General features: G+C 32.8%; 1 protein-coding gene across 2 annotated transcripts in view; it reads right to left on the reverse strand.

The window, feature by feature from the left end:
* The window catches only part of LOC124536926 (chloride intracellular channel exc-4), a 30,942-nt gene that overhangs the window by 1,660 nt on the left and 14,239 nt on the right, over positions 1-15,043 (reverse strand). Inside the window, exons 2-7 of one of the 2 annotated variants that reach the window (XM_047113593.1) lie at positions 4,977-5,078; positions 4,424-4,588; positions 3,447-3,586; positions 2,494-2,596; positions 826-936; positions 488-556 (exon numbers count right to left, since the gene is read on the reverse strand). In XM_047113593.1, the coding sequence (XP_046969549.1) occupies positions 488-556; positions 826-936; positions 2,494-2,596; positions 3,447-3,586; positions 4,424-4,588; positions 4,977-5,078 (690 nt within the window). The remainder of the gene's footprint in view (positions 1-487; positions 557-825; positions 937-2,493; positions 2,597-3,446; positions 3,587-4,423; positions 4,589-4,976; positions 5,079-15,043) is intronic. The other variant, XM_047113594.1, reaches the window with a different exon arrangement.

The following is a 15,043-nucleotide window of genomic DNA, read 5'->3' on the forward strand; positions in this document are numbered from 1 at the left end:
TTTTTTTTTGCAAACTTTGTTTTTATCATTTACGTGCAAGTGAAATCGATTAGATAAGAATTTATCGATACAAAAATGCTACAAAATATTTATCGAATAATAAACCAATCGATAAGAAAGTCAGACAATGAGATCACCCTGAATATTTACAGTATAATTTTACATAATTATTCTTAATTAAATTTTTCTTTACTTTCAAAGTACAAAATAGTTAATACAATAAAGTTATCACATCAATAAACCGCAACCAACGTTATGAATGAAGATACGTCACAGCAGGCATGGAATTAATCTGTCAATAAGCAATGTTCTGTGATTTGTGAAAACTTGTGCATCACATTTTCAAAATACCCTCAATTTTTTTTATTACGGACATTACATATGTTGCCAGTTATGTTTAATGTAGGTTATTGCAAGGCGTAAAAACTTTTTTTTTATTATGATCTATGTACATAATGTTTCGCGACGACACAACCACGCAACGTACCGTCGTCGCAGCGTCCTCATTGCGTTGCCTTGTCAGCGTCGGCGACAAGATCAAACCTTTTGTAGATAACTGCAGCCGATAGTAACATGGATAGAAAATAGAGAATAGAAAAATGATACCCGAAATTTTGTTGTTCAGTGATAGTATTGGACATAAAATACAATCAAGGTTTACATAAAAATAGGGGATAGATAATAAAATAAAAATAGTTTGTATATTGGATAGATAGAATAAGTTGGACTTTTGCCCGATATTGAGATTTAACAAAAACTTATCAATGGTATGACGTATTGGATTTATTGGGGAATTACGTTTTATCTGTAAAGGTTGCGACATACCTGTTGCAATTTGTAGTGGTTGATGATGTCTTGGTCGGCGGGGCAGCTCTGTGTGAACGCGTCCAGCTGGTACATGTGGTACATGTAACGCCAGAGAGCGCGGAAACTCGTCTGGAAAATAAGATTAATCAATTTAACATTTTCAGGTCCCTTATATAACAATAATAATAACAGCCTGTAAATTCCCACTGCTGGGCTAAAGGCCTCCTCTCCCTTTGAGGAGAAGGTTTGGAACATATTCCATACATGGAACATATTCGGAATACACATGTGGCAGAATTTCTTTGAAATATGTCACATGCAGGTTTCCTCACGATGTTTTCCTTCACCGCTGAGCACGAGATGAATTATAAAGACAAATTAAGCACATGAATCAGCGGTGCTTGCCTGGATTTGAGCCCGCAATCATCGGTTAAGATGCACGCGTTCTAACCACTGGGCCATCTCAGGTCCCTTAGTAAATATATAATTTATTGCATTTAGAATCCCAATCAATACAACTGTAAACTCGATACTAAGTAAAAGTACAATCAGTACTAAAATAATAATAATAAATCGACTACAGAAGGAAACACTTCGTGAAATATAAATGCACTCTGAGAATGACTGGATTCTAGGTTACGTCAAATTATCTATGACACTCGACACTTAGAATGTAAGACGACCTTAATTGTCAAAATTGATGAAGTCATTATGCTCTAGGAAACTTGATTACACCAAGTTTAATTAGAGTTATAAAAATAGTAACACTATTCACTACTGCGTAAAACCATCTTCTCTTAGGAATATAATTGCGCTGACAGGCAAATATTTCACCTGGTGTTGAGTGATAACCACCACCCATAGACATTGGCAGTATAAGAAAAATATACTGTACTATATACAGTCGATGCCCGACGACTTTTGTTAACTAAGATGTTATTTTCCATAGCCTATAATTCCAAATGTTAACTTAGCCTTCAAACCGAGACACAAAACTGATAAATATTGTCGTTTGATTTTAAAATCTGTTGATGTTGGAAATTCAATGCTATTCGGTAACCACACGAGTCGGAAAAAATACATCCATTTTTTGATAGGGCCAATCAAGAGTTAGATAATTAGAAAACTAAGGCCGGCAAAGACATCACGTCCAAAATATAGTAATGTGATTCAAGGAAAAGGCAAGAAAAATTTCTCTATTATAGTGTACAACATTTCGAACACTCTTTCGAGGTGACGAACAATAATTGCTTAATATAATTAATATTATTAGCCAAACTTGCAATTGGGCCTGTTAACTACTGCTTTCATACCATTTATTTGGTATTACTTTGGAGTCACCAAATCGGAACGGATCAATGCAAATAATTAGGGTTTGCAGGCATTTGTCTTGAGATAAAATGTGATAAAAAGACGACCTTGCTCGGCATTTCAGTGCGTTTCTGTAGGAATTAACTTCTGTATTCCAATGGTAGAATGATATCAACTGACTTATGGTGATACGCCAAAATATTATTTATAGCCTATAAAATTCATATTAATTATAATCAATATCGCATATCACATTCAGGTATTTTACGCTCGTGTTCTACGTAGAGTGTATTCTTATAGAATACTCCATTCTCACATCCTTCTGCATCAATGGGCTCGGCTTACTTTTAAAAGGAAAAAAAATGTGTTTCTTACCGGTATTTCAAAATCGACGAAGTACTTGCCAGCGACGCGGATGTGCTGTAGGCGCGGCATCAGCTCGCAGTCGAAGCAGCACATCGTGTCTCCAGTTAGGAATCTGTCAATGTTTCCGTTTGCATACGGTAAATAGAACGTTTTTGGGCAATGGTATACGCATATATAATAAGATACCGAAAAATATAATCAATATACCATTTTCAAAATTTAAAAATATTATTAAGACTAAATTAATAAATAAATCATACTATTCATTAAAAGAGTACTTTTTAGAAAGAAACGCCTGGAGTTAGGCTCGGGTTCCATCATAGGACGCTAATTACTGTCAGTAACAGCATTGTAAATGTGTTTATTTGAAAAGAGCAACTATGCGAGTTTCTTGCCGTTTCTTCTCGCTAGAAGCTGCTTTCCGAAACGGTGGTAGTATTTGATTATTGACGATTCAAAAACGCTTCATTGTGAAGTTTACTTGAATAAAATTGATTTGATTTGATTTGATTTTAATGAGGTTTTTGTTAAATGCCAACTAAAAACGTATTAAAAACTCGAAAACCACATCCCAATTCCAATTAGTATCTACAAATCTAAGATACGTGGAAACTGAAGATAAATCAGGCATTATAAAAGATACGTTATATTTTTTGATTACAATAACGATAAGAATATTTCCCGCAAATGTTATTTATCATAGTCACATACATTTTGAAGTGGAATTTCTGTCGCTAGATAAGAGTCAAATGTCAAGGTCAAATAGGAGTAGGTACTACCTACAAGATTTCAAAACCAAAGTTTTACTTTCACGTACGTGCTGAGTTGAGCGTACTCCTTTTTTTAGTCATACATTTGTTGATGACCGAAAATATTATACATTTATTTATCTTTGGTTCTACAAGGAGGTTTTATAATAAAAACTCTCGCGAATGTGTATTAAGGAAATCTGTATAGTTTACCTGGTCCCCCTGCGCTCAAGCAGTGCGTCGATGCGCTGAAGGTGCGCGCGCAGCGAAGCTGACTTCTGCTCATCTTTGCGCACCAACACCAGTTTCAACTTGGAATACAGGTTCTCGATCAACGACGCCACCTCCTTGTCCTGATACCAAATTATTTTTTCTATAAAGTATTGGACTGAAATTGCAAGTCTTCCGAGTATCATTTGATTGTGGACCTTAATTTATTTGTTTATGATGCTCACATGTGGTGTGTGGCAAAACTATAATTATTGTTTATTAGTATGAACATGACATCATTTTAGTTGATTAATTGTAGGGAATGGAATGGATCTAGACGATAAAATTTCAGTTCTGTAAAGTGTCGCCTTACAGTACACGTTTTGCGAAAATGATTGGATGAATTGATAATTGTCATAATAATAAAAACCCCCTGTGTTAGAAATATAAAATCAAATGTATCCTAAGTATAAACCCTGGGCAGTAATCCTCAACAAACATTCTAAAACTGAATAGAGACTTTTATTATGAGTTATTATGAGGTTTACAGAACATTTCACCCACTGCTCCACAATATATCGATGTGGCAATGTTATCCTAAAATCTTCATTTACAATCTACGACTTCGACTCACTAAACATCATATCCCAATTGATTACAATTATTACCGAGCTATAATTAATAAATATAGTGCAGTAGATAATATTTACGAAGACGCAACGTCGATATATATTCATTAGATAATGAAAATGTAATAAGGCGTTGACTCATCTAAATTAAATGCATCGTCGATAAGATTAATTTCTTGACCTATTACATAAATATAACACAATTCTAGTCTCGACGAGTAACATTTTCATTCATTATGTTTATTGATTGTGATAAGGCCTGCCATTATTTGTAGTATTAATTTCTTATTTAATGTGAAAATAATAAGAAGAGATAATTTTATTCAAGTGTTATTTGTTGTGTGTACTGACCTGTACAAACAGATTGTGTCCACCGGGAACAGATTTCATAATATGCCGTTCGATCTTCTCATTTTCTAGGATAGCCAGACCGTTGTCAATGAGGATTGGCGGATGCGTGGCCTCGAAGTTGGTACGGAAATCTGGTGGCGGTTTTTGCATGTCAACTGTCGTCACCTGTGGTATAATACTTATTATTAAAAATCCGATAAATAAAGCAATTTAACCATTAAGAGTCGAAAATGCAGAAACTATTGAAGCAAATGAGCAGTTGGTTGTGAATGATGAATTCTGCCCAAATATAGAAGTAAGAATAATTGTGCATCTATTTACTTCTGCCCAAATATAGAAGTAAGAATAATTGTGCATCTATTTACTCGATAGCAAATTTTGCTTATATCCGTATTTTTTAACTATCTAACACACTAACGATGAGTTAGATCAATCAATCAATCAATCAAACAAACAGAAAATAGTCGTACTAGGCGATGAAACAACACTGTATTATAAAAAATACAATACGAATACAGCTTACTTTCTTAAATAAATTTATTCAAATACTTACTTTTAAACTGATAGTTTTGAGCTCTGCCAAGAGGTAAAGGTCCATGAAATACTCCTGACAGAAAAGACACGCTCCCTTCCGCCGGCCATCGATAGTGGATGCCTGCAAATAAAATAAAAACTATTAGTTATTTATCACATAGCACCTAACTTTATAAGACTACGTATCAATCATTTTTTTAGGTCAATGATCTTATATTCATCAGCAGTAGATCTATTAGAAACGTGATTGCGTGTATGGTAACCATTAGAATTAACCATAGCTTACTATAAATCGTCCGGTTGCTTTATAGTACTATCTTTATAGTTAAGACCACCGCGAAGATTTGTAACATTAAAACCAATATATATTATTAATCAATTTGGCTAAATGTTCTATTTTCAAAAATTTGGCAACACCATTCAAATTATATTCCTAATGACGTCAAATAGAGACATAACGCACGAATCTAACGAGCGTTTACCAAAACATGTTGTACATATAACATAGAAACAGCAAAATGATGGCGTAATGTATTCACTAAACAAGTAAACAGCATCCAGTCTAATAGAAGCTATTTCCAACGTCAAAGCGAACGTAAGATGCAGACCTTCATTGAATATTCATATCACCATTGTTTCGTGACACGATACCCCGTGACCGAATGTAACGACTTCACAAAGATTTAAGTCACATACATACATCTGCGATTGTCTTAAACACTGTACGGACTACACAAATTATACGTTTTGTAGTATTCGTGAATTGCCAAGTAGAATAAATAACAATTTAATTGTATCTGTCTAACATATCTATGTATATAAGTGAGAAAGGATAGTTTTCTTGCTGATTATTCCAAAAAGGTTGTACTACTTTTAATTCAACACTGTACAAACCTACAGATTTAAAAGTACTTTTGTGTTCATATGGAAAGCGAATGTACGCAATACGAGGTTATACAATTTCATAAAACTATTTGACCTTTGTAGGGTTCATATATAAAGCTGTTGAGTAAGAAGACAAAAAATTATACACATATTCATGGCGCTGTACTTCTACATTTGGAAATACATGAAAAGGTATTTTAAGAACAGAATAAAGTATAGAAGATAATATATTTGATATCGCCATCTTAAAATAATGGTTTCCGTTGAAAGGAGTTTGTAATCGTTATATTAAAGATGGTAAATTAGCGCACTTTTTTACTAATCCTGTAAGCACTACCTTACAAAATTGGTACGAGAATCATACCCAGAATACTATAATCGTAATAGTAAAACAGAACGATAGGTTACACGATATATCAGACAAAATAAAATCCGATGAACCAGTTATTAACTTTTACTTTATAAGAACATTGAACGATTATAGAAACGAGCTTTTCCTTCAGCAATTGAATAGAAAGTGATACAATACCGGCGATTTGAAGAATTTATCTTTTACAATAGTATTTATTCTCGACTTCATCCGTGTTTACTTAGCAATCGAGGATTGTTGGATCTCCACGTTTTACATTTAAATTTGTGTTACGTCTGTCTTGGTTGGAATTTTAGGAAACTTTCCTCAAAAGACAAATACATGTTCGACAATAATTTGCCAATCTTGCCTCTAAAAATGAGTACTTGTGAAGTATTGTGGGAAACAATGGAGTATCGCAATAAACTATTAAATAACCAACTAGATAACATGGCATATTTACAACAAGACGTAATTTTTACTACTAACAATAAATAAGTTCATTCTTCAGAAATTGTTTTCAGTAATGTACTGTATACAAGTTATCCTATGTAATACAAGTCTGCCACTTAATTTAACGTTTAAGCAGTTTAGTGTAAAACGATCCAATTACTTTATATATTTATTACTCATCGGCTTTTTATATACCCACACGTGCGATAATGTGAGGGCTCTTTGTAAGCTCTTCATGAGTCAGACTTGTCCGGATTCGAGGTCAAAGGGCTGTACATATGCGTTGATTAGAACAACTTTCTAGCACATCCACAAACGTGTGAAATTAGAAAATAGCACTGTCTTCTTCAATAGCATTGGTTATGTCTGTTATAACAATTAATATTGTGTTATATTTAGGGTTGTTTAAAATAACTGGATGAAAATTTTTTGAAGCGGATAGTTAGCTATAAAATAAGTATAGGGTCAATTCATCTCTATTGGACTTTATAAAATGCGCTAAATGGACAATCGTAAAACATTGCAGAATATATATTATATATACATTAATGAATAAATAACATGGGAAGTTCCAAGCTTATTTCAATTCTATTATTCCATTAACATTTTAAATTAGAAGATAAAAACTATAAAATGTTTTTTTTTTAAATACATTTCTTATAGTTCATTTTATTGAAAAATAAAAAATGACATACGGGTTTAGATAGCGATACTCGTACCACTCGTAAAATAAATTCAAAAAAAAAATCCGCTTATATATTTTTAAATAATTCATATAGCAGACAGTTGAAACAATTTATAATTTACTGGAAAAGTGTGTTTTCTCTATTCTTAACGTTATGGTCTAATGGTCACGAGGCATAAACACATAAACAATACACGACTAAACGACATCTAAACGTAGCTTAGTCGCATATAATGCTGTAGTTTTACCAAGATGCTAATACGTTTTCTAGTTATTATAGTACGAGCAAATGTTTATATCATACGTAGTCGTATCCATTTGCATGCTACACTTCTTAGTACCTAGATAAACTAGTTCATTGAATACGAGATTTGATGCGAATTTTGATGACGATTTCAGTACGAGGTATTGTATTCCTTATATCTAGCAATAGTTATACATACATGTCTCCAATCACATTCATAAAATTATTCAATGAAGACAAAAAAGTGTTTCAAGACAGAAGGCTGTAAGTGATATTTATTTATTTTTAACTTATATAAATCTTATAAAAACTACCGCCTGTTGGATTTGAAAATGCTAAAACGATGTTACACGTTCATACAGGGACAAAAAACAGGAAGGGTAAGGCAGATTAATGTAACTTCTAGAAACTTCTAATAAACTGTAGTTACACATTATGGTGTTTCCATAACCAACGACTGGACAGAAAAGAAACTAGGTGAAGCAATGGCGCGTAACGCACAGACATAGAACATGACGTACCCGCGTGTATACTGTATTTACGATTAGAAACCGTAGACTATTCAATTGACAATGGTCACGGTTGAGCCATGAAAATCTGTTGAGCGTCCTTTCTCATATTTGCATGTCAGCTTAACGCCTGATTGAATTGTGATGTAATTTGTATTATAATCAGTCACATAATGACTCGGAATTATTTACCTGATGGCTCGAAGCCAAGATACCCAACACATACCAATTATTTCACAGCGAACGAATATTTTACGACACGAATTCGTGTAAAACTTTAAGTTTAACACAGTTCGTCGTCGGAAATGTATGCAGAGTGATCGAAATTCATTGGAAATAAATATTTTGACAATAAAATATCCTTGAACGCTCATTACATCAACGTTATATTTGGTACAAGCTACAATGTTAGTCATGTATGTATTTTATCAATTGTTTAGATAGATGCCATTAATAATTGCGACAAAGTAACATACGTTGCCTCATTAACGTTCTAAATCTCAAAAGGGCTTAAGTTTAATTTATTAAATCATTTATGTACCTCAGTTAGTTTTACACATAAAAAAATAAATTACGAAACTAATGGCAAAATTCTATAATTAATACGGTAATTAAAACCAAAATAATATAATGGAAGAATTGAGTCTCCCATATTCCAAGAAGTTTGCGAGATAAACGAAAACAGGCAAATATTTTCAAATAGAATCGAGAAAATGTAATATAAGCTGTTCGCGTTGTTTGTAACAATAAACTAGTTGTACGACGTGCCGTAAGAATACAAGGAAGTAACGGTGCGCGACGCGTGGCCGCTGAGACCGGCTGAAAACAAAATAAATTGCAACACCGAATAACAGCGGCATCGAAACACGATAGGATAAGACAGCACAGAACCAACCAGGCGTGGCAAAACAAACATTCAAGTCAACGACATTGTGCACATTACCCGAACATATAAGCACTTTCAGTTTCGTGAAAATGAAAGCAGCCCATATACCTCCCATGTGTTAAATGTGAACTATATTTATCCATGAAGGAGGAAAAAGTGTATAATTTATCACAGTGCTTGCCTTGTCACGTCTAAAATGGTCAGAAGCATGAATTAGGGAATGTAAATACATTTCTATGACAAAAATATATTTCTATACTTTTTAATGTAACGTTTTCAATAAGGCGGTAGTTGCACAATTTAACAAAAATATATCATTTCGTATCTACCTTCTTTTCGATTTTATTTATATACCAATATAACATAATATAATCAGGAAGAGATAGAAGAGAGATTTTGCCAGCATCTAAAAGTGCAATGACCCAAGTCGAGGAAAGCAACCAACACTTGACCACGGTCCAACCTTACAGACCGTGAAAGTGTGGTCTCTAATTACGCACAACCCGTCTTTCCTTTCCAGGTGCTTGAATATCTTTGAAATTTCATCTACAGATAATTATATCTTTACTTGTATGTACTTTATCACACATTAAAGCAGAATAATAAAGAAAGCGAATGATGCTACATAAATGTTCTATGTTAAAAAAAAAATTAACAGAATGTTTTTAAGTTCATTTCGTATAAAATGATAAGTAACAATTTAACGGACGACATAAACCGAAAGTGCGATTACAACGAGCCGTTTGTGATATAATAACAAATGAAGATCTCGCATGTTTTAATAGAACACAACTGTCTGCGCGCGCGTTGAGTTTGATAAATGGACTTGTTCAGTTTTACTCGACGCTCCTGAAAGAAATATCGCGTGACGATTCGTTTCGGTCAAAGTGAAATTTGATATCGTCCGCATTGCTGCGAACACTTCCTCGCGTTTCGGACACGTCGATAGATTTACGATTGCTGGTTACTCTCGCTACTGCAGTTGTGACTAAAATTAGATCACCTGATAACTATTGTTACATGCATCGGATGTGAGCGTTGATAATGGGAACTCGTTTCTGATTTACATTTTTTCTTTGACAAACTAAACTGTTCAAGATAATGTTATGTAGGGAATAAAGGCGTGTTATAGGGTAAACGCACCGGAAGTCAAAAGGCGTGGACAATTGCATAATCAGATCATATCCGGCGTTCACTTTTTGTTGCTTTAGTGCTTGACTGAACATATACTTAAACATGTTAATGGAAATTAAAGATTATCTTTTCATAATACCAATGCATGAAGCGTTAGCTATTTAAAAAAATAAATTTGTCTATAATTTTAGTTCCACGGTTGTATTTGTAGCAGCTGGAGGATTTGACCTTATGTTTACTTTATTATTCAAGCCCGTTTATAAAATTTTGATGATCTCAGCTTAAAGTATAGTCATGCGTGTGATGACAATGACATCACGACCTTGCCTCACGATGCTTACGTACATGGAATAGCAAAAGGAAATTCTTGACATAAAATACTAAAGTGGTGACTTTGTTCGCAATTATCCTGGACGTGTCAGCTAAGGAAATAAATGACATCGTTACAGAATATGAATGGGTAATAACTGACGGTAATTAAAAGAGTCGTGAAGTTATCACAAAGGTTACAATAGCTAAAGACAAGTTTGGCAATATAGAAAGGATTTTACACTTGACCTTATAAATTGTGAAAGACGCGAAACCGGGTCAGAAACGTGAACAGCTTGTTCATATTGACAATTTGCATGTTCCATTAAACAATAGTGGCACACCGAACATTTTGTGTGTAGCTGTGGTAGAATTAATTGATTATCTTGTTTGCGTTTTGGGTCACTTTGAAGACAATTTAAATAAAAAAAAGATATGATTTCTCGTGATAGTATGAAAGATTCTCATAGTAACAACTGTTACAAAATAACAAACATACATGGACTACATTTTGATATAGTTTTTTCAAACTAGAAAAACTTTGTTATAAATCAACAGAACTATAACAATACTATAATAAGATTATTATATAAGGCACATTTGACTTCACAAATGCCAATTAAAAATAATAAAATATAGGAAATCGAAACTGACATCACTCCTTGACGATGTATAACCTTTTGTCTCAAGTGGAAGAAAATTATTATTCAAAATTATGAAAACAATGGCCATTTTTTGCAGTCGCTTTTGACGGACATGCGCTAACATATATTTATTTATGTAAAAACCTGTTGAATTCATTATATATAATTACTAGCGTAACATTTAAACGCGCTAGTTTTCGTAACAACGACGTCTCTCTGAATGCAATTGACCTAATGAATGCACATCTGCTGCTTGTAAGGAAATACCAGTGGAATTTAAACTTGCTTGTACTTGACTAGAGGATGCCTTCGGATTCATTCGATTTTTGAAAGTAATTTACGACGTTCGTTACAATTTTCAACAAGGAGTTAGTGATCGTGAATCGGAACTTTAAACCAATTTCATCCAAACTATTGAGCTGATATTATTCACATGATTTTGGACTTGGTGAAATAAAGCTACCATATAAAATTCTATTGGTACTATAACACTGTTCTTATAAATGTTTGCTTTTAACAGATAATTAATTCCTACAAATTACGTTATTTATCATTGGTAACAGAAAGATAAATATAAAAATATTTTTTAATTAGGTAGCCGACGATACATAATGAACACATCTATTATGAAATTTAAATTAAATACATATGACTAGTAATGCACACACTTACAGTTTAACACATAAAATTTTTTAGCTCTTTACGATAATCATCATTTTCAGTCGCTTACACATGGCAGAATTTCATCTGTCTCGTGCAAATTTATTCGCAATATTGATGAATTACCCGTTCTAGATGGAATTTTAAATATACATTAATATTCTATATGCACCGACAACCTTATCGGCGCGATACATTTACTTAAAGTTATATGAGCATATCTTTATGTTTTACTGTCCTAAAAATAAATAACATTGAAGATGATTAGGTGTCTATATTACCAAAAGGAAGGTTGCTTCCAAAACTTCAGCCTTTAATTTATTAGTCTGTGAGAATATGTTTACATTAACTTATGTATACATATACTTACACTATGTTCTAACCATCTCACCCTGAACACGCAATATCGCTAATGGATATAAATTTATTGATAAATAATTATCTTTCAATATGTCTAACATAATACTAATTGCTTATAGTAATAATTTCTTGATTATTTTCAAGATAGCGGTAATTAGAAATCGTTTACATATTTTATCACTTATTTTCAAAACCATGTATTAATTTGTATGTCAATGTATTCGATTATAATACTATCCTTAAAGTGTAAAGTCCTTGAAAGCTATGGCGGAAAAACCAAACAACGATATTTCCAATCATCAAGCACTTTGGTTATAATATTGCTGACATATTGCCCAAATAATCAACTCAATGGATCTTTTTGTCCATCGAGATACTTTGAATGACAAAAGTATCTAAAATCTGTGCGAAAATGATTAATAATCATCAATCAATATATCTATTTAATTATTTCATTAAAATTATAATTCAATATTTTTTCAGCACAATGACTATACAAGGCAACTTATCATACAATTTTTAAGCAGCTACCAGACCCCAGACCAGTCTAGAGGGAATATCGTATAAAAATCTGTAGAAAAAGTAATAGTGCTCCTCATAACAAGTAAATGCGAGCCAAAATGTAGGCTGTAGGATCACAGTAGAAGTGAATAAAGAGAGGAAAATAACAGCTTGTGAAGAGAGATTCTGTTTGCACAACGCCTATTTGAAAGCACTGATATTGAAATAGTTCCTAGTATGGATATAATCCCTTTCGAATAACATATTTAAAATATTGTATATATTTTTTTCGATAAAGTAATAATGGAATACACTTTCGAACGTAAATGTTATCCCACAATTTGAAACGATTGTTCTCATAAAGCGTTTAATTGTTTGTTGGCGCCGTGTCAAATTTACCTACTTTCCCCGTAGTAAACTTTTTCTATTATTTGTTAGTATTTATTGTAATTGCAGATATTTCACGAATATTTTACACTTTAGCGATTCATTTTGATAAGGCTTATATAATAACCTCCTTTCCGCATTATCGTATAGTCATAAAAGTGAACATATATTCGAGGTGATACGATAATTATGCCAGAGATAATATTTCAACAAACACAGAAAAGCTTGTGTATTTTTGCAACTCTCAGTAGTAACGTACGTATATTAGGATGTGTCTCTTACGAGTTCCCTGTTCAAGCGTTTATCGGAAGTTGCTGTCCTCGACCGCAGCGTATGACGTCATTTAAGTCATCATTTTATATTTATATTCAGTGTTACCGACGATACTTGGTTTACTCAATTATTTTGCAGAATTAATATCGTTTAACTGTATATTTAAAAAAATCTCTCGCACGTTCACGTTTGTGATTCTATCGTGCCATGAATATGTTTTGGGTATCTTGGTGGGTTTACCTATCGTGCTTCCAAGTGACGTCATGTCTGTTTAATGTAGCACAGATGATAATCGTTAAGTCTATGTAGTAAAACTATTTAAATCCAATGTCTTTTGAATCTCCAATAGCGTCAAGGTCAGCGTTAGTTCTGCTATGCTATTAACGAATCGAATGTCTTAGATTATTACTGTAGCTTTGGTTTTTGTCAGGAAATTTCTTCCTCGAAAAGGAGATATAGCAATCTCAACTTCGATTAAAATCTTGTCGACTTTTCCAAGACTTAGTTATCAATAGATGTCAGAAAGGCTTATTTGATTTTTATTAGTTTACTTCTTTCAATTTATGCTTCGCTTATGATTTCGCAATGACGTAACGTAGCTGCTTCTTCTGTCACAAACTATTAGTCACGTCCACATGTTTAACACTTAGGATACTTTATTGTGATAATTTTAGCGTCCTTGTCACGTAACGTATACAAACAAGCGGTTTTGTGGCCGTTTGAACGTACTTTATTATACTTAATACTTTTAAGAATCTATACTTGACATTATCTTTTATCAAAAAATTATAAAACATAAGTCAACACTTGGGCGGTTCTTATTACAATTATCTTAAAACTATATCACACAAAAGTTACCGCATTCAGATGATCAACTTATAACAATATGATAAATAAAAAAAAGCAGAGTCTTACTCATACAATTCGTACAATCCTTTGTAATATGACACTTAGATTATTTTATTATATTTAGGTATATGGAGGAGTGTTTCGTGATATATAATCGCTCAAACATTTAACGTATTAGCAATACGCCTTAAGCGTGACTTTTGGTAGGTCACTTAACATTTCACAGAGAACAATTGTGATAATCATCTAAATCTGACAGAAATGATATAATCAGACGTGATTAATTCAACAAATAAGAAACGGCTGAAGCTATATATAAATATTTTAAAATATTCAATTGTAAATAAAGTATTCATTAATGAATACTTAGTAAGACTACGAACTTGAATCGCCGGACATATTAAAGTGGCTTCGTATCGTGTTAGTCTTCATGTGAACCGAGTGTACAATGAGATTACATAATCACTTGTCCCATTGACTTGAGGTTGCGCAGCGCATTACTTACGATTCTAGAAATAGCTGTAAGCAGCTCTAATGAGAACTATAACAATATCTCCGTGAATCAGAGAAAAACATGCTACTATAAAACACTAACATTTCAATCAAATTACTTATGTAGTACAGTAATGAAGTAATTGATAATGTACATGTATTACTTATAGAAATTTCAAGGTTTTCAGCTTATTAATTTATTGAATATAAAGCATTTAACGACATACAATAATTGGTCGAACATAATTAAAGATCTTCTATCGAGATAGAAGGTATGTTCGTAGAAAACAAATAAGAGGCTATTACATTCAGAATATTGTTTACGCATGAAGGATAACAATAAAAAATAAACGATTAGTAACGTTCATAAAAGTAATAGATAAGAAACTAGATAACAATGAGTAAATAGTTCAATGGCAGCCTTAGGCATAATAAACATTTAGTTAAAATTACTGTGACCCTTCCA

This window comes from Vanessa cardui, chromosome 17 (assembly GCF_905220365.1).
Source record: "Vanessa cardui chromosome 17, ilVanCard2.1, whole genome shotgun sequence".
Classification (NCBI taxonomy): domain Eukaryota; kingdom Metazoa; phylum Arthropoda; class Insecta; order Lepidoptera; family Nymphalidae; genus Vanessa; species Vanessa cardui.